Source organism: Phyllobates terribilis, unplaced genomic scaffold, assembly GCF_046119375.1.
Source record: "Phyllobates terribilis strain yellow unplaced genomic scaffold, ASM4611937v1 Scaffold_65__1_contigs__length_7625178, whole genome shotgun sequence".
In the NCBI taxonomy this organism is placed as follows: Eukaryota; Metazoa; Chordata; class Amphibia; order Anura; family Dendrobatidae; genus Phyllobates; species Phyllobates terribilis.
Window position 1 is genome coordinate 6,437,420 of NW_027362825.1, and position 24,373 is coordinate 6,461,792.

Genomic DNA, 24,373 nt, shown 5'->3' on the forward strand with positions numbered 1-24,373 from the left:
ACTTGGTGTATTTTTAGCTTTTCTAGGCGTTTTTTTTAAGTGTGTTGACAGAGACTTATATAGGAAAAGAAAAAAGTCAAAAGTGTGTGTGACCAAAAAAAGAACAAAAATAGAAAAACTATAAAAAATGGCAACTACAGTGCTCCATAAAGGTGAAAACCTGAGTGGGGAAAGGTGATCTGACAGCACAGCACAGAATGGGAACAGTCCACTCCCTGTATGAGACAGCTCCAGCAGCTGTAGAATTATCTAAGGAACATCCCGCGCTGCGGTGCGCTCCTCCCTCCAGCAGATGGCGGCGTAGCGACACACCGGAGGGACAAGGCTGTCTATGTGGAGTGGATGAGTTCGGTGGCGGCGCACGGTGGATGGGAAATGAGGATGATGAGGGCAGCTGGAGACGGATGAGCCCGGACTCGGTGTATATACAGCGGGCAGGTATACAGGGGCGCAGAGCTGGGTGAGGGGGGAATGAGGACACCATGTTTGTTTATAGTGTGTCAGGTCATCCACATATAGCTGCTATTGATGTCACTACAACCCCCAGCCTCTCCTGCTGCACCTTATATGGGTCCATACCTATATATAGGGGTATGCCTTATATGTGTGCATCCCTGATCTTTACACACTCGCCCACTTCTCGCACTGCTGGGGGTTGTTGTTCAGCAGCTGATGACAATGACTCCTGACACGTCAGAGCCCGAATTACTGACACCTGCACAGTGGCTGCTTCACAATATCCAGGAGGCAAAGCCTAGAAAGTTGTGGTTGATGATATGACACCCCATAGAAAGTTAAGTCTTATAGAAAGCTGTGTTCTGTGGAGAGTGCCACCCTGTGGAGAATACCTCCCCGTGGAGAGTGCCTCCTCATAGAGAGTGCCACCCTGTGGAGAATGCCGCCCTGTGGACAGTGCCGCCCTGTGGAGAGTACCTACTCGTGGAGAGTGCCTACTCTTGGAGAGTGCCGCCCCGTGGAGAGTGCCTCCTCATAGAGAGTGCCGCCATGTGGAAAGTGCCAACCCTTGGAGAGTGCCTCCCCATAGAATGGGGTGCTTTATAGAAAGTGAAGTCTTATAGAAGGTGCCACCCTGTGTAGAGCGCCTCTCCATAGATAGTGCTGCACATAGAGAGTGACGCCCTACGAGAGTGACAATGCTGTTGATTCTTGGCAGCTTGAAACCTCAGCCTGGGACATTGGGGCGTGGACGTCGGGTAACATGGCAGCAGTGATGCTTGGCCTGTGCAGTAACTCCCATATTCTTTTATGATGGGAGTCAGGTCACCACTGTTATCCAAAAAGGGACCTGGAGATGCGATCCCCGTGTATTAGACATTCATGAAACCCTATAAGGCTTTTCATACTGTGCAGCGGGAGTCACATAATGTTTCTAGGATGCTGTAGAAATGTGACGTGACCAGTGTGGGCCGGGGACACATTCTTAGCTCATCTCTTACAGTAATATGTTGGGGTCTGTCTTGTAATCTCCAGGTAAGATCCACGCCTAAAAGGAACGAAATGGTGCGATCATGTTCTGCTGCTAATTGTGTCAACCGCCAAACAGTGCAGATCAAGCGCAAAGGAATAACCTTCCATCGGTAAGTGACATGGACCCCTATACGCCTGTGCTAGATGAGCTTCACTGCAGTGTGGAGGGTGGAATCTGTTTCTAGGACTTGGGCCCCTCAATCACTCATGGCTCCTGTGAGTAACCATACAATCACACATAACCTGATCTACATTAAGACGTCTCATGATTGTCTCAGTAATCTTGTCATTGAGGTGACTTTTTTTTGCTTCATAGGCTAGCATTGAGGTTTCCCTCGAGTTATGGCAGGACTGTGATCGAGACCCCTGGGTGATCGCACAATCGTCTTACAGGACTATCTTAATCATTCATCCCTTTCTGAAATGTCCTTATAGGGTGGGTACTAGAAAACAGGCTGAAAAGGAGCGTTTCTGAGGAGGGGAAGAAAAGCCAACAAAACTTACACCAAATAGATATCTTGAATGTGGACAACTTTGTTACAGCTCAGTCAGCCTGCTGCTACCAGGTCCGGGCATCCTAATCAGCTGCTATATTGTGAGACAGCTAAAAAAAACAAAAAAAGGAGCGCCAGCCGGCGAGCTTCAATCCTTCAACTCCCCCAGTGCCAGTGTGGACCTACTGTGCTAATCGGCTGGTGCTCCTTTTTTTGTTTGTTTTTTCAGCTGTCTTATAGAGTGGGTGTGCTGCGTCAATACCGGGGGTCCCTCACTCCAGGTCTTTCTGTATTGGCTTTTGTGATAATAATTAGTCAAAAACAAGAACTATTTAACCAATTCAGGTTCGGACACCATTTATGTGTTGTATGCGCTGGATTAACAGCTAGAAGTTTTTTGTTGTTGTTGTTGAGCTGCTGACTTGATTTCTGGTGTTTGTTTGGTGATCAATTCAATTTTTTTTCCCCCTTTTATTTTTATACACTTTGGAGGGAATTCATCCTGTTCTCTGGAGTCAGAAAATGCACTCCAGTCATCATTACTTTACAGATACATTTCTACTATAAGGCTATGGTCACAAGCAGTGTTTTTCTCTGCAGACAAAACCTGCTCTCTAAAACCACTGCATTCAAAATGCCCGTTTTCACATTGTTTTTGTTGCGTTTTTTTGCAGCATTTTTTATGAGTGTGGATTACGTGTGCTTTGTCTACAGTATATGTTTCATAAAGTTTTACGGTATTAACCAAAAACGGTACAAAAAACAGTTTTTGCAGCGCTTTTCACTTTCTCTTGGCTTTCTATGGGTGAAAAAGCACTGGAAAAATGTTGAAAGAATTGACATACTGCAGATTTAAAAAACACTGCAGTTCTCAAATTCAATCAGGAAAAAAAAACAAGTGTGTGTGTGCACGAGATTTTTGAAATCACATTGCTTTTATTACTGCAAAAAAAGTAGCTTTTAATTTGCATAGAAAAATGCTGCATGTGAACATAGCCTAGGCTGCGCCACAGAATTCTAGTAAATTTGTGAGGCTGGATAAGGCCACGCCACATCTCTTTGAGCTCTGAGTACTTTTCAAAAAGTAAAAAGTAGAAAGAGCTGGCATTAAAATTAACAGTAGACCCAGATAAAATCGCCATTTTAGGTTATGATCATTATTATTTTTACACTATACGTCTAAGAACTAACAAAACTAGAAATTATAGGGAGGGATTCATCAAGCGCCAGAAAACTGGTGTTAAAAAGTTGAAAATTTGGGGGAAACACATGTGCCCACGATGCAGAAATGCGCAGGATTTTTTCCTGAGCGTTTCTGCATCTCCCTGGCAGAAAAAAACGCATGCGGATTGTACATGCGGATTATACATGCGGATTGTACATGAGGATTGTACATGCGTTTTCCTGCCAGGGACATGCGGATGTGAAGCGTTCTTCACATGCATTTCTGCATGCGGGTTGACAAGCGCTTTCCAAGCGATTTTAGCATCACTTGGAAAGTGCTCGACAACTTGGTCACACTATATAAATCCATGTAACTGGCATCGATTTATATAGTGTGACCGAGAGAATGTCAAAAAATAAAAATGTATACTTACCCTCCGATGGCCCACGCTGGCTTGCTTCACCGTGACTGCAGCGGTACACTGAAGGACCTGCCGACCTCAGCGTCGTGTGACCCGTCACATGACTCTGACGTCAGCGCAGGTCCTTCATTCCATCTTGAAGTGCCGGGAAGCAAGGAGGAGCGCAGCGCGGGCCGCCGGAAAGTAAGTATATATTTATTTTTTATTTTATTCTTTTTTTATAGCTTTTTTAATGGTACCTGGGTGTGGATGAGACTCTCCTCTCCTCTACACCCGGGTACCATCCGCACATTATAACGCGCCAATTACGCAAGTACAGATGTAGTCTTGCGGAATTGGCGCGTTCTAATGCAAGTCAATGGCGGCGAAAACGCAGCACTTCCGCAAAATAATTGGTAGTGCTGCGTTTTTTTCCGCAATGATAATCCGCAGCGGAAATTTCCGCAGCATGTGCACAGCACATGCTGATTATCATTGGGGGACATAGCAGACCTTCTACCATGCGTTTTTTAAGCGTTTCTGCAGCGTTTTTTCCGCTGCGGAAATGCTTAAAAAACGCATCGTGGGCACACAGCCTAAGTGTTGTTTTGATGTATAAAATCCTTATTTTAGATAGAGAGTACCAGTGTTCAGGCCACTGGAGACTACTATATGTAACTGGTGCTGCCTAGAAAGAAGGCCTGTAAGGCTATGTTCACACGTTGCTTTTGTTTTTCTGTCGCCAAAACCTGATCTCTTGGCAGTAAAAAATCTGCAGCCAAAATACAGGTTTGCTGCATTTTTCATGATCTCAAAGTTCAGCTTTGCTTGCACCTTGCAAGCATGACCAATACAAGGTGTTAGGCCACCAATGCTAGATGTATGTGAAACCATAAAACATTTTTGGGAAAAAGGGCAATTTGATCAAATTATTTAGGGGAAAAGTTTTATGTCTGAAAAAATATTCTGAACAAAAATAATCCAAAAATCCAAGGCACCGGGTAGTATCCTACAAAAAGGTTTTATTGACACCAGTAACGACATAAAAAAACTGACATGATGTTTCAGCCACACTGGGCCTTTTTCAAACCAAAAAAGAGGTGTAGATGTACCCCTTTTTTAAATGTATTTTGAACAAAAAGGCTGAATTCATGTAAGAAACGCAGCAGTGAACTAAGGTTATGAGTTCAAAAAATACACAATTGCAAATGTACAACAGCGGGGGAAAGTTGAATTGGTTGGGCCTTGTGTATTTAACACATCGGTACAGCAATGAATTGGTAGGTGATTGTTCACTTTCACACATTGGTAGAGCATTGATTACTTCACTCAGTAGTAGGGCATTGAGCTGGTAGGGCATTGTTTGCTTCACACATTAATAGGCCATTGAGTTGGTAGGGCATTGTTTACTTCACCCGTTGGTATGGCATTGAGTTGGTAGGGCATTGTTTACTTTAACACATATCACTAATTTAATTAAACTGCACTAATACTAATGCCATGCTCATGTAAGAATATCAAGACATTATGGTTTTAACTTGGCAAAATTAAAAAAATAAATGGGTTTCAAATCCTGCAGTACCTGTGTTCTTTTCACCAAAAACCCTGCAAAAATTGATATTGTTTTTGCACTTGCCCATTGCTTTCTATATGTAAAAAAAAAAATGCTGCAAAAGCGCTGAAAGAATTGACATGCTTCTGGTTTTAAAAAAAAAACACAGCAGTTTACCAGTTCAATCAAGTAAAAAAAAAAAAAAACAAGCATGTGCATGAGATTTCTGTAAAATGCAGCTTTTAATTTGCATAAAAAACTGTAACGTGTGAACATAGCCTTAGGGTGGTTTTTGTAAAAGTTTTTCATGCAGTCTTTAAAGCCGTATTCACAAGTGGATTCAGAGGAACAAAGACTATAAATAAAGGAAGGACTTCTTCCTACTGGATCTATGCATGAGCCTCTGTATGTGTATACAACATCTGTATAGACCCAACAGCAACATGTAGCTATCGGTATCCTGGTGATCGTGTGACCGCCAGGACCATTAGAGGCAGTTGGAGGATAACAGTTTACTAGGAAAGCTCTGTTGTCTGCTGCGCCTTCACTTTCTTGCACAATATTTTGTGACCATTTTTTTGCAAACCAGATTTCCAAAAGAAGAGTCTCGGAGGATCCTGTGGGTGAATGCCGTGGCTCACTCCCACACGGCTGTCGGCAGTGACTGGACCCCATCCGTTCACAGCTCCCTGTGCTCACAGCACTTCCACGATACACAGTTTGATCGAACTGGACAGACCGTTCGACTCAGGGACTCTGCGGTCCCCGGAATCTTCTCAAGTCTCGACTTTTCAAAGGTGAGACTATATCCCATTCTTAAAGGGTTAGTCCCACCTCCGAAGATGGGTATAACTGGAAAGTCCTTGAAAAAAACAAACACGTTCCAATCTGATATTATTACAGTTCTAATGATTTTCCTAATATCACTGTTTTTCTCTCTTTTTTTTTTTTTATTTTCAATGTTGCCTAGGAGACCGGCCACCTCTGTGGTCTAGCAGCTGTAGCCGACGAACACAGTGTTTACAAGCTGTTTTTTATTGAGCTTGTAAGCACAGCTCTGAATCTGTAGCGCACTGTTAGCTCTTGATCTCGGCCAACTTCAGCCCCACACCACAAGGCTGCCTCATATAGCAGCATCAACAGCGCAAATTTCAGACCAGCGACATGGGGGTGTTCCTGAAGAGAGAAGATGGAGGAACCTCTTTAACCCCTTCACCCCTGGCCTTGTTCTGTTTTGTTCTTTTCGTTTTTTCCTCCCCTTCTTCCAACAGCTATAACATTTTTTTATAGTTTCATCAATACAGCCGCTTGAGGGCTTGTTTTTTTGCAAGACGAGTTGTACTTTAGAATATCTCCATTGATTTTACCATATAGTGTGCTAAAAAAACGGAAACAAAAATTCAAGTGTGTTGATATTGCAAAAAACAAAAGTGCAATTCCACAATTGTTTTTTTTTATTTACCATGTTCACTATATGATAAAACTGACCTGGTAATATGATTCCCCAGATCAGTACAAGTACGTAGATACCAAACATATATCTTTTATTTAAGTAGTGAAAAAAAAAATCCGAAATGTGTATGAAAAACATTTTTTTTTTGTATTTGTCGCCATTTTCCGAGACCCGTACTGTCTCCATTTTTCGGGATCTGGTCCTGGGTGAGGTCTTATTTTTTGCGCCCTGAGCTGACGTTTTTATTGATACCATTTTGGAATAGATACGATGTTTTGATCGCCTCTTATAGCAATGTTGCAGCGGCCAAAAAACCATAATTCTGGCATTTTGATTCTTTTTCTTGTTACACCGTTTACCAATTGGATTAATTTATTTTATATTTTGATAGATCAGACATTTCTGAAAGTAGCAATACCAAACGTGTATTTTTTTTCTTTTCTTTTCAATTTGGCAAAAGAACTTTTGTGTTCTTTTTTTTTTTTCAGATTTATAATAACTTTTTTTTTCACTTCAGTTAATAGTCCCTTTAGGAGACTTAAAGCTGCGATCGTCCGATCGCCTGTGCTGTGCATAGCCATGCTTCAGCCCTGCTAATTGCCAATCATTTCTACCAGTTGTCTGTTCCATTTGCACAACAGCAGGAGAAATTGATTCACAATCAGTGTTGCTTCATAACTGGACAGGTAGATTTCACAGAAGTGTTATTGACTTGGAGTTATATTGTGTTGTAAGTGTTCCCTTTATTTTTTTTAGTAGTGTACCTTCAGTATGATTTTACTAAGAAAATGTGCGAATCACCGGCCATGTCCCCTTGTTTTGTTACAAGTAGTAACTCTTATGTTTAATTAAATATTTCATTTATTTTTATATTTTTTCACGTCTTTCCCAAGTCCACATGTTTTTTTATTTACCCCATGATATTTTACCTTCTTGCACTACCTGTTGTTTTCCCCCAGAGTGGTTCAAATAAGAGGTGGATGATGCCATGAAGGGGAATCTCCTTCCATTCTGCTTAGTGCCAGCCCAATAAATAACAGAATCCATTAAACATAGACTATTGGTCACTGCTCTTGTATGTTTTTGGAAAAAAAACTGATAACCGATTTCCTTTAAAGTAATGTTTGTCTAACCTTACTGATTACAAAATCTCTGTCTTTTGGGGTGTAGATGCCGCGTCACTGCTCTGCCCTCGGATGCACCACTCGAGATTCTCAACAGACAAGAGATGACAACATCTCTTTCCACAGGTCTGCGCTAACTGCTTATTATGCTAACGGAAAACCTCTATAGGGGCTCACTGGGATTAATAAGGAATCAAGCAAAGCATCTTAAAGGGGTTCGCTGCTACTTTTATATTCCTTTCCTGTGGGAGACCATGGGAAATCAACTACTATTGTCCGGCAAAATGTGGATGTGTCACATACGGGTTCACCTTCTAAATTTCACCTTCTATACTTAAAGGGAACCTGTCACCAGAAAAAAAAACTGTTAACCTGCAGATTAGCTCCATATCTGCAGGTTAATAGCATTTTTTCTGGGGACAGGTTCCCTTTAAACAGGGGAAAATGCACTCTTAAATTTCCTTGCTGTATTTTTCTGCTATATGTGGATGTAGTAACCTAATCCCTTGCACATGTATTGTACTGTCCTTTGATTTGGGTTTGCTATAGGGAATCTGCACCACAAATTCATAATGTCTGAACTCTCTCATAGACAAAAGTACGTATTTTCTATTGTGGAAGGAATGCCAAGAAAACCCCAAAAACCTCTGTTTGGCCATGGCTTCCTTTTCCTGAAAATAAAGCCATGCCTGGTTGACTCCATTTTAGTCAATGGGACTGAGCTATAAAACTAGACAACAACCAGTGAGGAGGAGTTTCCAGACAATAAAGCCATGCTTTTCCAACCCTAGAAAATCAGTTTAACATTACCATGTAGCAGATATGTTTAATATCTGAATGTTTTTCTTTACTACAAGGCTTCCAAAGAAGGACGACCCTAGAAGGAGCCTTTGGATTGCAAACTGCAGGAGAACAGACCCCAGCGGCAATGGGCTTTGGGACCCTTCTTCTGACTATGTTTACTTCTGCTCCAAGCACTTTGAGAAGAGCTGTTTTGAAGCAGTTGGCATTAGGTAGACTTTTTTTTTTTATTCCCTTACATAAATTATGGAAGATATTTAACCTTTTTCCACTCCGTGATATGCTATAACTAGCTATTGAGCCCGTTCTACGTCTGGATAGCGAGCATTTTTATTGGTATATGGTCTCCCATCCTGGTATTTGTGCTGCCCAATCCTGTTCCCCCATCCTCTTATGTGCTGCCCTCATCCCTATCCTGGTATGCATGGCACCCCTCACCCCCAATCCTGGTATGCATGGCACTCCTCATCCCTATCCTGGTATCCATGGTATCGCTCATCCTGGTATGCATGGCACCCCATCCCTCATCCTGGTATGCATGGCACCCCATCCCTCATCCTGGTATGCATGGCACCCCATCTCTCATCCTGGTATGCATGGCACCCCATCCCTCATCCTGGTATGCGTGGTACCCCTCATCCCCCAATCCTGGTATGCGTGGTACCCCTCATCCCCCAATCCTGGTATGCGTGGTACCCCTCATCCCCCCCAATCCTGGTATGTGTGGCACCCCTCATCCCTTTCACGCTGCACACATACACAAAAACAACACTTATACTCACCTTTCTTCCCTGTGCTCCAGCGCCGTGTCCCGTTCTGCCGGCGGCCGGGGGGGTACGCCCGTGCCCATACCGCACTGTCCGGCGCTATTTTGCTGAAGACACACTGCAAATGTGTCTTCAGTAAAATGGCGCCGGATAGCGCTATGCGGATGCGCCGATTCCGACGCGTTCACTCCGCCCCCGGTCTCCGGCCAGAAGAGAGGCGCAGCGGCAACGCTCCTCCCGGTCAGGTAAGTATGGCGCCGGAGATTGCAGTATGCATTCAGTGTCCACGCATACCGCGATCTCCGGCGCCATACACTCCTTTTACCTGTAACTGCTCGATGCGTTCTTCTGTCTGGAGCCAGACTGTGCAGGCTTGTCGCGCTTGCGCAATCTATAGAGGCTTCAGACAGAGGGATTCTTGTAGCTTTATATTATAGAGGTCATGGACGGATGGGCTGTAACATTAACTGCCACACTTGAAGACATAGGTGTCAGTAATAAGATACAGAGGTGTGAAAAAGTGTTTGCCCCTTCCTGATTTCTTATTCTTTTGCATGTTTGTCACACTTAAATGTTTCCGATCACAAAACTAATTTAAATATTAGACAAAGATAACACAAGTAAACACAAAATGCAGTTTTTAAATTTAGGTCTTTATTATTAAGGGAAAAATAAATCCAAACCTACTGGGACCTGCGTTAAAAAGTGATTTCCCCCCCTTCCTTATTAAAACAAATTACCTGTGGTTTATCACATCTTTGGAAAGCTGAGTTCAATATCCCTAGCCACACACAGGCCTGATTACTGCCACGCCTGTTCTCAATCAAGAAGCCACTGCCTGACAAAGTGAGGTAGGCCAAAAGATCCTCAAAAGATAGATATAGTGCGGCGATCCAAACAAATTCAGGAACAAATGAGAAACAAAGTAATTGAGATCTATGAGTCTGGAAAGGGTTGTAAAGTCATTTCTAAAGCTTTGGGACTCCAGCGAACCACAGTGAGAGCAATTATCCACAAATGGTGAAAACATGGAACAGTTGTGAACCTTCCTAGGAGTGGCTGGCCAACCAAAATTACCCCAAGAGCACCGTGACAACTCATCCAAGAAGTCACAAAAGACCCCACAACAACATCTAAAGAATTGCAGGCCTCACTTGCCTCAGTTAAGGTCAGTGTTCATGACTCCACCATAAGAAAGAGACTGGACAAAAATGGCATGCATGGCAGAGTTCCAAGACAAAAGCCACTGCTGAGCAAAAAGAACATAAAGGCTCTTCTCAGTTTTGCCAGAAAACATCTTGATGATCACCAAGACTTTTGGGAGAATACTGTGTGGACTGACCAGACAAAAGTTGAACATTTTAGAAGGTGTTTGTCCCATTACATCTGGCATAGAAGTAACAGCATTTCGGAAAAGGAACATCATACCAACAGTAAAATGTAGTGGTAGTGTGATGGTCTGGGGCTGTTTTGCTGCTCCAGGACCTGGAAGAGTTGCTGTGGTAAATGGAACCATGAATTCTTCGGTCTACCAAAAAATCCTGAAGGAGAATGTCCGGCCATCTGTTTGTGACCACAGGCTGAAGCGCACTTGCGTTATGCAGTAGGACAATGATCCAAAACACACCAGCAACTCCACCTCTGAATGGATTAAGAAAAACAAAATTAAGACTTTGGAGTGGCCTAGTCAAAGTCCTGACCTTAATCCGATTGAGATGCTGTGGCATGACCTTAAAAAGGCGGTTCATGCTCGGAAACCCTCCAATGTGACTGAATTACAACAATTTTGCAAAGATGAGTGGGCCAAAATTCCTCAAGAGCGTTGTAAAAGACTCATTGCCAGTTATCGCAAATGCTTGATTGCAGTTGTTACTGCTAAGGGTGGCCCAACCAGTTATTAGGTTTAGGGGGAAATCACTTTACTCTGTCGCCTCATTGGGGGGAAACAGGACCATGGGTGTTATGCTGCTGTTTTCTAGGAGGCGACACTATGCATAATCTGAAAAAGATTAACCGTGGCTCCTCCTCTGCAGTATACACCCCCGGACGGCCTCAGCCTTCTCCAGTTTTTGCTTAGTGTCACATAGGAGGCACACCTAAAACTTTTTACTCCGTTTTTTTCCGACGGGATTACAGATGAAGAAAAGTGGGTCTCCTGTGAGACTCCCGGCATGGCTCCTTCCTCTGCCCCCTATTACGGGGTGCACAGTTGAAGTCGAGATGGCTACTCCCCATGTCGCTCCTTCCCCAGCCCCTTGGGTGCTGGTTCGAAGTCGAGACCCCCATCCTTCCCCAATTCCTTTTTGTTTCTGGGTTGAGGTCGAGGTGAAGATAAAGCCCCCTGATGGTGACAGCAGCACCCTCCCTAATCCCCCTCTGGGGGCATTAGGTTGAAACGCCTCAGGTAGGGCCTGTACAGGCAGCACTCTGCAGCTGAATCCAGTGACCCCAGTCCTGCTGCGGGCTCCTGTCGGGGCCAGGGGGGAGTGCAGGCAGGCATGGCACAACACAGACACAGGCCTTCCTGCGCCCTGTCTCTGCGGCAGCACCAGCTCTATGGTGCCTCAGGGGGACTCTTCACAGGGCCCCCCTTCCGCTTATACCTCCACCACTATCCTGCCTTTAAATCCGGGGGGGGGGGGGGTCCGGTTCAGATCCGACCCCCCCCCACCTCCCGGACTTCCGCGCCAGCCTGGAGCCCCTTTGGGCATCAGGCATCTAATTTAGACCGCGGCTCCGGCCTAGCCGAAGCCACCACCCCCTCTCCGCCCCCCGGCCCGCCCCCCACTCTACAGTGTCATAGAAGGGACGGATCCAGACTGAAAGGGCGCAATTTCACAGTAAACTGCTGCCCTTTTCAGCTCTCCACCCCCCTTCTTCCTCAAACTTTACTCGGCGGCCATTATTTGCTGCAGGAAAAAGTATTAACCCTGTAGCTACCAGTCGGCAGATACAGACCAGGCCTGCCAGTCTCCGGGGAGGCACAGGACTGTGGATGTTCGGCGCTGGACCTAGAGGCACACTGGTGGGGTAATATCACAGCTGGAGTTTTTTCCCTCGGCTGTGAATCCTATAAGCTCCTCTGCATAGCCAGGGCCCTCTGCATAGACACACCTGTGCACTATGCCGGCTCAAGGTCCAAGAGAACCAGGCATGACTGCTATTATGCACTCTTACAGCTTGCAGTAATACTCTCCCCAGTGGCAGCACGTACCCGCACTGCCAGGACTGCATCCAGACTGCTGTGCCAGAGCCCCAAGAAGCCCCTGCCACTGCTTCAGTGTCTAATGCCACGCCGGAATGGGTCACTCAGATGTCGCAATCTATGACGCAGTCTATAGATAACCTCACCTCCACATTGCTTCAGGCTCTGCAGAGTCATGCCTCGGCTATGAACGCTACCCAGCAAAGGGAGAGCTCCACTCAGGGACATGACGACACGGGCACATCCACGTCTAGGTCAGGACGCAAGCGGACCCACAGGTCACGTTCATCAGCGTCATCCCATACCACACGGTCATCCCCTTCTAGGGAGAGACACCATAGTCCCAGGTCATCTTGACCGTCCCCTGCCAGGGACAGACAATGCAGATCTCCACAGCTATCCCCGACCAGAGAAGGCCTCCGCCCCGGTTCACCCAGCAGGAGACGCCTTAGCGATGCACAGGATTCGGAAGACATCTGTGATTCCGACTCAGACAAGGAAACTGAAGGGTCCCTAGTCCCAATCCCCCCTAGCAATACAGCTCTGGTTGAGGATGTAATCTCATCCATCCATCGGGTGCTGGACATTTCTGATCCGCCCCCGGAGGCACCAGGACACAAGATTTCCTTTGAAGGAGTTCTGAAGGTTCCTAAGGTCTTCTTTGACCACCCAGAGTTTAAGGCGATCCTTCAAAAGCAGTTCTCACAGCCTGAGAAGTTTACCAATCGCAAATATTTGGAGGCGCGGTACCCCTTCCCACAGGAGGTCACCAAACAATGGACAGATCCACCTGAAGTGGATCCCCCAGTCTCTAGGCTAGCAGCACAGTCACTCCTTTCACTGCCAGATAGCTCAACCCTCAGGGACACAGCAGACCGGCCGGTAGAATGCATGGCTCATTCAATTTTCGAGGCCGCAGGGACCTCCCTGGCTCCCGCGTTCACTTCAGTTTGGGCTGCCAAGGCCATCCTGGCTTGGACCCAAAATTTACAAGCTAGCCTACAAGTATCTGCTCCGGAGCTGTCGGACCAAGCGGCCCAAATAGCAGTTGTAGCCGATTACATGCTTCATGCAGCTCTGGATTCTGCAAGGGGTGCTGCAGGGATAGCATCAAACGCCATCACGATTCGGCGTATCCTCTGGCTGCGGAAATGGAAAGCAGACGCAGCCTCAAAGAAGTCCCTCACGCACCTCCCGTACCTCAATGGTCGACTTTTTGGTGAACAGTTGGACACTATGATATCCAACGCCACCGGGGGTAAGAGTACCTCTCTCCCTCAACTGAAGCTCAAACGCACTTACAGAAAGCGTAACCAAACTTGATTCCGATCCTTTCGGAACTCTTCGGGCTGGTCCGTCTCGTGACCAGTACAAAATAGCAACCGCGCCCCACGCAGGGACAACTCGCGGTCAACGCAAAAGTCGGACAAGACCTGGCAGTCAAGAGCAGGCCAGTCAAAGTTCAAAGGACGAAAATCTCAGATTTCCTCCTCATCATGACTCGCAGACTCCGGAAGACACCCCACCTGTAGGCGGCCGTCTTTTGCTCTTTCATAAAGTCTGGCTGCCTATTACAGAAGACAGGTGGGTCAGGGAACTAGTGTCTTCGGGATACAAGATAGAGTTCACTTCCAACCCACCAAACAGACTCTTTCTTTCTGTTCCCCCAAAACCGCCAGCCAAGGCTCGTGCCTTCCACCAAGCGGTCTCCTCGCTTCTTCAAGCAGGAGTCATAGTACCGGTCCCCACGGCCGAGCGCTTCTGAGGGTTCTACTCAAATTTATTCATAGTCCCCAAGAAAGGAGGCGGCGTACGGCCCATACTGGACCTAAAACAGCTCAGCAAATATGTACTGGTACGTCACTTCCGCATGGAGTCCCTTTGGTCCATCATTGCGTCCATGGAGAAGGGAGAATTTCTCGCCTCCATAGACATACAAGACGCATACCTGCATATACCAATTGCACCCGCCCATCAGAGATTTCTCAGGTTCGCAATCGACCAGGACCACTACCAGTTCGTGGCTCTCCCGTTCGAACTCGCCACGGCTCCCAGAGTGTTTACCAAAGTCATGGCAGCCACCATGGACGTCCTGCACTCCAGAGGCATAGTAGTTGTTCCATACCTGGACGATCTCCTTATCAAGGCTCCCACCTTCAAGGACTGCAAGCTAAGCGTCTCAATCACAATCGACACTCTGAGTCGCCTGGGCTGGTTAGTCAACCTACAAAAGTCATCACAAACCCCGAGTCAGTCTCTGACCTTCCTGGGAATGTTATTCAGCACCTTCAGGGGTCTAGTGCTCCTTCCCAAGGACAAGGCACTGCCTCTCCATCTAGGAGTTCGCACCCTCCTCAGCAAACCCCCTCGATCTCTCCGGTTTGCCATGAGAGTCCTTGGCAGGATGGTGGCGGCAATAGAAGCGGTCCCATTTGCCCAGCTTCACCTCAGGCCTCTCCAACTAGCCATCCTCAAGTCATGGGACAGGAACCCTCTTTCTCTCGACAGGGAGTTCCAGCTGACGTCTTCAACCAGGAGGTCCCTGCACTGGTGGCTCAAGCCAACCTCACTAACAAAGGGGAAATCCTTTCTCACGCGTCAATGGAAGGTCTGACCACCGACGCGAGCCTGACGGGTTGGGGTGCGGTACACCTACACCACAGAGCACAGGGCAAGTGGTCCCCAGCAGAAGCGACCATGCCCATCAACATCTTGGAAATTTGTGCCATCCTCCTGGCGTTGAGAGCCTTCCATCACTTACTGGCAGCTTCTCACATCAGGGTACAGTCAGACAATGCGACGGCTGTGGCGTATATGAATCACCAAGGGGGGACCCGCAGTGCCCAGGCGATGCGAGAAGTGACACACATTCTCCACTGGGCGGAAGACACGGGTTCGGTTCTCTCTGCGGTCCACATTCCGGGTGTGGACAACTGGGAAGCAGACTTCATCAGCCGGCAGGGAATGGACTCGGGAGAGTGGTCTCTCCATCCCGAAGTTTTTCGCCAGATCTGCCATCGCTGGGGGACTCCGGACGTGGACCTAATGGCATCCCACTTTAATACCAAGGTCTCCAACTTCATGGCCAGAACACACGACCCGCGGGGCGCTAGGAGCGGACGCCCTGGTTCAGAACTGGACCCAGTTCCAGCTCCTGTACATTTTTCCATCTCTCCCACTGATATCCAGAGAGGTGAGGAAGATCAAGCAAAAGGGAGTTCCAACCATCCTAATCGCACCGGACTGGCCCAGACGTACATGGTACGCAGACATCGTACAGCTCACAGCAGACTACCCCTGGCGTCTCCTCGACCGCCCCGATCTTCTGTCACAAGGCCCGTTCTACCACCAGAACTCAGGGGCCCTCAATTTGACGGCGTGGCCATTGAGACCTGGGTTCTAACCCAGTCAGGGTTCTCGCCGGACGTCATTGGAACCATGATCAGGGCACGGAAGCCAACCTCTGCTAAGATTTATTACCGTACCTGGAAAGCCTTCTTTAACTGGTGCAAATCTCGTGGCCAGACCCCACTCCCTTATTCCCTCCCCAGGGTACTTGGGTTTCTCCAATCGGGTCTGGAGGCCAGACTGTCCCTGGCCTCCCTTAAGAGCCAGGTGTCGGCTCTCTCAGTGCTTTTTCAAAGGTGCATTGCTAACAAGCCGCAAGTAAGGACATTTCTTCAGGGGGTTTCCCGATTGGTTCCCCCCTACAGACGACCACTAGAAACGTGGAACCTCAACCTGGTGCTGACAGCATTGCAGGAAACGCCTTTTGAACCCCTTACAGAAGTCCCACTCCGCCTTCTATCCCAGAAAGTGGTTTTCCTTGTGGCAGTCACCTCGCTACGCAGGGTGTCTGAACTGACAGCACTCTCCTGCAGACGACCCTTCCTGGCTTTTTACCAGGACAAGGTAGTTCTCCGTACGGTCCCATCCTTCCTTCCGAAGGTTGTTTCCAACTTCCACCTCAATGAGGAAATTTCACTGCCATCCCTCTGTCCGGTCCCGGTTCATAGAGTGGAGAAGGCTCTGCATACGCTTGACCTTGTTAGGGCATTACGTATCTGTGTCTAGGACTGCACCCTTACGGAAGTCTGATTCTCTTTTCCTTCTTCTGGAAGGCGGCCGCAAGGGTCTACCAGCTTCCAAAGCTACCCTTGCCAGGTGGATCAAATCCACCATACAAGAGGCCTACCGCCTCAAAAACTCTCCTCTTCCAGCAGGTATTACGGCACACTCTCTACACGTGCGGTAGGGGCCTCCTAGGGCATTCGGCACCAGGCCTCGGCACAACAAGTGTATAAGGTAACCATCTGGAATAGCCTACACACGTTTACCAAACACTACAGGGTTCCTCAGCAGACGCGAGCCTGGGTAGACGTATTCTGCAGGCGGCGGTGCCCCAATTGTAGGGGCCTGTCTACACAATATTCGTCCATTGCTTCCCACCCAGGGACTGCTTTGGGATGTCCTGTGTCCCCCAATGAGGCAACAGAGTAAAGGAGATTTTTGTGTACTCACCGTAAAATCTCTTTCTCTTAGCCTCTAATTGGGGACACAGCTCCCACCCTGTTGCCCGTTCCGGGCCGCCGTTATGTTGAGTTCTCATATTGTTTTTTTCTTGAGCTCGTACATAGTTGCCTTCTTATAGGCATGGTTATGTTATCCATGTTACGTTCCTCCTACTGCTTTTACACAAAACTGGAGAAGGCTGACGCCGTCCGGGGGTGTATACTGCAGAGGAGGAGCCACGGTTAATCTTTTTTAGATTATGCATAGTGTCGCCTCCTAGTGGACAGCAGCATAACACCCATGGTCCTGTGTCCCCCAATTAGAGGCTAAGAGAAAGAGATTTTACGGTGAGTACGCAAAAATCTCCTTTTTCACATAGGGCCCTTTGTGTTTGGATTTCTTTTTCCCTTAATAATACAGACCTTCGTTTAAAAACTGCATTTGGTGTTTACTTGTGTTATCTTTTGTCTAATATTTCAATTTTGTTTTTTTAGCTGAAACATTTAAGTGTGACAAACATGCAAAAGAATAAGAAATCAGGAAAAAAGCAAACACTTTTTCACACCACTGTACATCTGATATCTTGCTTTAACAGCGAGCACCGATCCAGACCTTTTAACCCTCTAGATGCCGCAGTCAATCTGTGTAAAAAGAAAAAAAATGAAATAGTCCTTTCTCACTTTTTAAACATTTTATTATGGAAAAAAATTATATACACACACAATACCGGACAAAAGTTTGGCGACACCTGTTCATGCAATGGTTTTCCTTGTTCTTATTGGAATGTGCACATTGTGGATTCAGACTGAAGGTAGCAAAACCATGAAGTAATACATATGTAAATAAGGAGTAAAGAAACAAAGGATTAGCACATATTTTGGTTTGTTTCACATTTGATTTCTCACAGTACTTCCCTTTTACTCTGATGATAGCGTTATACCCCCTTGGCATTCTCTCAAGAAGCTTCATCAGATGTCACCTAGAATTTCGTCCGAAGAACAGCTTTGCCTCTCCAAGTGTTTGTGACCCATCAGCTGTGTTTTGCTGAGGCAGTGTTCTAATCCAGAATATTTCAATAACCACTCAACTAAGTAAAGAGAAACAGTCCATCATTACTTTGACTGATCTCCAAATATTAATCTGGAAAATTGCTTTTACCTTAAAGGTATCCTCAAGTGCAGTCATGAAATAAATTAACCGCTCTGATGAACTGGCTCTTATGAGGCCCACCGATGGAAAGGAAGACCACGACTTACCTCTGCTGCAGAGGATAAGTTCATCAGAGATACCAGCCTCAGAACCCTCAAATTGACATCACCCTTGATAACACAGACATCAAGTAGAGACACATCACAACATGAACTATACCGAGGAGACAGCGATTAGCAGAACCTTGTGGTCAAATTGCTGCAAAGAAGCCGCTCCTAAAGACTGCAAACCAGAAGAAGAGACTTGCTTGGTCTAATCAACAAAAGGATTGGGCATTAGATAAGTGGAGATCTGTACTGTGGTCTGAGTCAATATTTGAGATTTCTGGTGTCTACCTATATGTCTTTGTGAGATGCAGAAAAGGTGAGCGGATGGTTTCTACATGTGTGGTGCTCACCGTGAAGCGTGGAGGGGTGAGGTGTGATGCTGTGGGGCAGCTTTACTGGTGCCCCTTCTGGTGGTTTATGCCAAATGCAAGGCACACTTACCCAGCCATTCTGCAATGGCATGCCATCCCACCTGGTTTGTACCTAGCCGGACCATTATTTGTGTTACAATAGGACATTGAGACAGCTCTTACACGGAGATAGGATTTATGTGACCAAGAGGGTGAGGGATGGAATCTGTATTAGATGATATGGCCTCCACAATCGACGAATCTCAACCCAATTGAGATGTGCTTTAAGTTGGACCTGAAGGCAAAGCAGCCAACAAGTATTTGGGGAACTCTTTCAAGGCTGTTGGGTTTCAGGTGACACCTGATGAAGTTGCTAGAGAGAATGCCAACGGTGTGTAAAGCTGTCATCAGAGTAAAAGGGGGTTAATGTAAGGAATCTAATGTTTAGCACATATTCTGTTTGGTATGTGTTTCTTTAATACTTCTTTCCATATAATTTTGCGGTCTTCATTCTGAATCTACAATGTGCACCTTACAATAAGAACAAGGAAAACCATTGTATGAACAGGTGTATCCAAATTTGTTGACTGATATGGTACATATTTGGTGTTGCTGCATCTGTAAAGTTTCAAACTATAAAAATAGCGTGTCCCTTTTTCTTGCCTGGTGATGCTTTCTGGTCACCTTTCCTCAACAAATGGTAATAAAAAGTGATTCAAAAGTTACATGAGCGCAAAAATTATACCAAGAATTATACAAAAGTCATACAATTATGCAGTTCGTCACTCAAGAAACAAGCCCTTACACATGTCTGTAGATAAGAATATAAGTTATTACTGTTAGAATGACAACCAAAAAGCAATTTTTACAATTTTTGAAAATTATATTTTATTGTAAGTAATAAAATATAAATAAACTTCACAAATTTGGTGTCCCCATGTTTGTAAAGAACCAAACTATAGAATTATCATGCTTTTTATACTGCCCAATGAGCACCATAAATAAAAATGCCAGAATTGCTTTTTTTTTTAGTCACCTTGCCACCAGAAAAAAAATAAAGTACAAAGCAATCAAAAAGCCACATGTACACCGAAATGGTACAGCTCATCCTCCAAAAATTAAGCCAAATCCCCAGTAGACATACACAAAAAGTGATGCCTCTTAGAATATGGTGACACAAAGGTATTTTTGTATTTTGTTTTTTTTCTTTTATCCTAGAACTTCTGAAATTGCCACTAAATTAGGCTTCATGTGCATCGTCCTCTTTCACCCCCGAGTCTTGTCAAATGTCCATTTCAAAGATTAAGGCCATAGGTAGACTGTTCCAAAAACTGGAAAAACAGCTTATTATTGTTAACTGTCCTTTTCTATCTATGGAAAAATTGCAATTTTTCACTCTGCAACATCTATTCCCCACTAATTTCTGGAAAACATCTGTGCAGTCAAAGTGCTCATTACACCATTAGGTAAATGCCTTGAGGGGTGTTGTTTCTAAAATGGGGGGTCACTTTTGGGTGGGTGTGACTTTTTAGAGGCTCTGCAAATGCGATATGACAACCAAAAACCACTCCTGCAGAATTAGCACTCCAGAAGTCAAGTGACATTTTTTCCACTTCTGAGCCCTGCCGTATGCCCACAAATATGTATGACCTCATATAAAGTATAGGGGGGAATTTAATTTAATTTTTTTTATTTTTTTTTATTTTGTACGGCCCAGTGCCTATAAAAATCTGTAAATCAACTGTTTGTTCCAAACGCTCAGTACAACCCAAGATGAAATCCTAGAGAAGAGCAGTTTCCAAAATGGGGGCATCTTTCTTGTGATTTAACACTTCAAGGCCTCTGCAAACTGAAATAGTCCCGGGAAAAAAAAAATGCTAAAAAAATATGCTCCGAAATCTGTCATCCACCGATACCACACTAAAGCACTGGACCTGTTGTCATTTTCACGTTAAGGTTGAAGGATTGCAGTGAAAACTGACACACAAGCAGTAGGAGAGCGGGAATGTAACTCTGCATAAAGTCATGTTATTCCTATTCTATTTTCTGTATATTACAGCGGCTACCATCGTCTGAAGGAAGAAGCTGTGCCAACAATATTTACACTATTTGCAAAACTGCGAAGAACAGCAAAACTCAAAGCTCAGAAAAATAAATACTTAAAGGTCACCAAAACAAAAGTAAAGAGGAAAAAGTGAGTGTATGATATCCATACAGAGGAGTTAGTTGTTGTGGCGTTGTTGTGATGAGGATGGGCGGCTCTCCTTACACTGACCTCCGGTTGAGCATGCAGTAGAAAGCAGTGGAGTTTCAGTCTATAATGGACAATATTGGAGGGTCCCTTGTTTGTGAAACCATATTGCGTTAGGACAAACCCTTTAAATGTGGGCATTTACGTGCCTTGTAGTGTGTGTTTGCTTTACAATCAGTGATTATCATTCAGTAGTATTCACTAACTGTTATTTCTTCAATAGGGAGTTCCTGGTAAATAATACTACAGCCCCACCAGAAACCGCAGATCGTTCCGACAACCAGTGTCTTGATAGTGGGAGGTATGACAATGTACCCACACCAGATCTGGTTAACTTCCATGGACTTTGCCCTGAAAACATTGATATTCCAGGAGATGCCGCTCCAGCAGAAGGAGCCTTGGCCACCACAGTGGACCACCAGATGCATCCAGAAGCCGCACTAGAAGACATAGAGGTTGCATCAGTAACAAACGGACCACTGTCAGACTTACAACTGTCTCGAGTACGAGAGGAAATGTCCTCTGACATATCATTGAACCCAGAACCAAGTGAACCCTCAGAGCAGGTGGACAGAACACCTCGGCCTGTGTCTCCATCCACGTACATGATGCGTATCCCACAGCCGCCGGGAGCTTACATACAGAATGAGCATAGTTACCATGTGGGGAACGCTCTCCTATGGAAGAGAAGAGCGGAGGCAGCGCTGGAGGCTCTCAGTAAAGTGCAGAGGCAGCTGGAGGCTTGTAGGAGACGTGAGCAACGGCTCCGTCTACGGATCTCTTCTTTACAGCAGGAACATATGCGGGAGCGGCGTGCACAGTCTGACGTCAGAGAAAAGCTGAAGGAGCATCTTCAAGTGTTCGAACTCCAGCTCATCAATGACTTTGTGTAAAATAGCTTCCCCAGACTTAGGACAATGAAGGCTAATCATTGAGAAGTATTGAAAACTCTCGCCAGACTTTGTTTCAATTCCTCATTGCTTTTAGGATCCCTGGTTGCTGTCATGGGATGGAAACATTTAGGCTATGTGCCCACGATGCAGAAATGAAGCAGAAAATTTCTGCAGCATTTCTGCATCTCCCTGGCAGAAAAAACGCATGCGGATTGTACATGCGTTTTTCCTGCGTAATACATGCTTTTCCGCATGCGGATTGACAAGCGCTTTCAAAGCGATTTTAGCATCACTTGGAAAGTGCTTGACAACTAGGTCACACTATATAAATCCATGCAAACAGCATGGATTTATATAGTGTGACCTTAGAATGGTTAAAAATAAAAAAATAAATGTATACTTGCCTTCCGATGGCCCGGGGTGTGCTGCTGCGCTCGTTCCTGGCTGCCGGGATATCGCGATGCCCTGTATTGAAGAACCTACCGTCACATGACTGTGACGTCACCGCAGGTCCTACAGTCCAACGCGATGTGCCGGCAAAGGAGAAGGAGCGCAGCGCGGGCCGCCAGAAGGTGAATATAATCTTTATTTTTTATTTTATTCTTTTTTTTTTTTTACAGTTTCTATGGTACCTGGGTGTGGAGGAGACTCTCCTCTACACACGTTTACCATCCGCACATTAGAACGCGCCAATTACGCAAGTACAGATGCAGTCTTGCGGCATTGGCGCGTTCTAATGCAAGTCAATGGCGGCGAAAACGCTGCGCTTCCGCAAAATTAATGGACATGCTGGGGATTTTTGAGCGCAGCATAAACGCTGCGGAAAAATACGCAGCATGGGCATTGAAAGTGTGGAATTGCATAGGGGACCATGGCAGAAGGCTTACCATGCGTTTATCATGCGTTTACGCTGCGGAAATTTCCGCACCAAAAAACGCTTGAAATACGCATCGTGGGCACACAGCCTTAATGTGTTCAGTGGCTGAAAATCCACACTGGCCTTAACCCTAGACAACACAGATCCTCATCTTCCAGTTTGATAGCTCCTACTGACATTGATACAGTGTAACAAACACACAGCTTTGTGAAAAGGGGTCTAAAGAAATACAGCCTTTGGATTAAATACAGATGGCTTGACAGTAAGCAGAGATCTTGATGAGGAATTGAAACACAAGGTGTTAGAAAGTTACAGAACTTTTCATTACAGCAGTGATTAGGCTTGATGTGAGCACTAGATGTGGGTCTGCCTGGTGATACTTTACTAACTTGCAGAAACTGTAATTGCTTCTCTTTACTTTCCCTGGGTTTCCCTGGGTGTTCCCTCACCAGTTATCTCTCTGCACTTTTTGTTCTTTATGATGTCTGGTTTGGCCTCCGTGATGTTGTTACTATAGATAACATGTCTACTTTCAATGATTTGGCCTCCATGATGTATCTTCCCTGGGGACGACATGTCATTAGACAAAGGGGTGCACAGAGGAGAATTGTGGAACCCAAGCAGGTAAGTGTCTGGTAACATTTCTGTCTCTGTAGTTTGGGCTGCTTTTAGGCTAAGTTCCCACAATGAGTTTTTGATGATGTTGTGGATTTTCTGCACCTATTACATTTTTTTTTTACATTCACTTTTATCGCTGCATTTTTTTTGTCTCTTTTTGATATTTCATGTTTTAAATGAAGCTGCTCAGTTTTTGATGATTTGGTATTTGATTGCGACAAAACCTTGATACAGTCAGGCTATGTGCCCACGTTGCGGACCTGAAGCATATTTTTTACGCTTCTCCCTGGCGGGAAAAATCGCATGCGGATATTACATGCGGTTTTCCCGCCAGGTAGAAGCTTTTGTGAGGCGTCTTTGCATGCATTTCCGCATGCGGGTTATCAAGCACTTCTCCAAGCATCACTTGGAAAAGTGCTTGACAACTTGTTCAGAATGGTAAAAAATAAAAAAATAAACTTTATACTCACCTTCTGATGCATTCTCTGCCCCGTCCGGAGGCTTGAGCGGCTCACGCTGTTGTGTGCAGGACCTGCGGTGACGTCATTGAGTCATGTGGTGGGTCACATGACTCAATGACGTGGCAGGTCCTTCAGACAACAGCGCGACGGAGGGAAAACATCAGAAGATAAGTATAAACTTTATTTTATTCTTTTTTTTACAGGTTCTTTGGTACCCAGGTCTGGATGAGAGTCTCCTCTCATCCAGACTTGGGTACCATCCGCACATTGATTCCGCTGCGCTTCCGCAAAATTAATGAACATGCTGCAGATTTTTGACCGCAGCATATACGCTGCGGAAAAATCCGCAGCATGGGCATTGACATTGTGGAATGCCATTGGGGACCATGGGGTGCGGATATACATGCGTTTTTCAAGCGTTTACGCTGCAGAAATTCCGCAGCATATACGCTTGAAAAACGCTACATGGGCACACAGCCTCATGTGCGGATTATATGCATTTTTTACTTACAGATTTTCCGCGTTTAATGCAAGTCTATAAAACTGAGCGTACCCACAAGAGAAATTGACATGTTGTGGATTTAAAACACCCACCACAGGTCAGTTTATGCAGCGTAAAAAAAAAACCACTGTGGGCGTGAAATTTCTATAACTCCTATCCACTCTGCTGGAACTGTAAGACAGTCCAGCAAAGACTCGGCAAAAA

The 24,373-nt window shown here is 45.5% G+C and overlaps 1 protein-coding gene across 1 annotated transcript; it reads left to right on the forward strand.

Annotated features, from left to right (window-relative positions):
- Nucleotides 1-275: 275 nt before the first annotated feature.
- THAP7 (THAP domain containing 7) lies at nucleotides 276-23,127 on the forward strand. Its single transcript, XM_073662092.1, has 7 exons — nucleotides 276-438; nucleotides 1,492-1,598; nucleotides 5,689-5,896; nucleotides 7,723-7,802; nucleotides 8,534-8,689; nucleotides 20,627-20,761; nucleotides 21,042-23,127. Exons 2-7 carry the CDS (start codon nucleotides 1,519-1,521, stop codon nucleotides 21,709-21,711), a joined length of 1,329 nt encoding a protein of 442 aa, XP_073518193.1. The 5' UTR covers nucleotides 276-438; nucleotides 1,492-1,518; the 3' UTR covers nucleotides 21,712-23,127.
- The last annotated feature ends 1,246 nt before the right edge of the window (nucleotides 23,128-24,373 follow it).

Coding starts and splice junctions, on each gene's coding strand:
- THAP7 (XM_073662092.1), top strand. CDS start 1,519: ATGGTGCGATCATGTTCTGCTGCTAATTGTGTCAACCGCCAAACAGTG. Junction 7,803..8,533: donor GACAACATCTCTTTCCACAG/GTCTGCGCTAAC, acceptor CTTTACTACAAG/GCTTCCAAAGAAGGACGACC. Junction 20,762..21,041: donor ACAAAAGTAAAGAGGAAAAA/GTGAGTGTATGA, acceptor TTTCTTCAATAG/GGAGTTCCTGGTAAATAATA.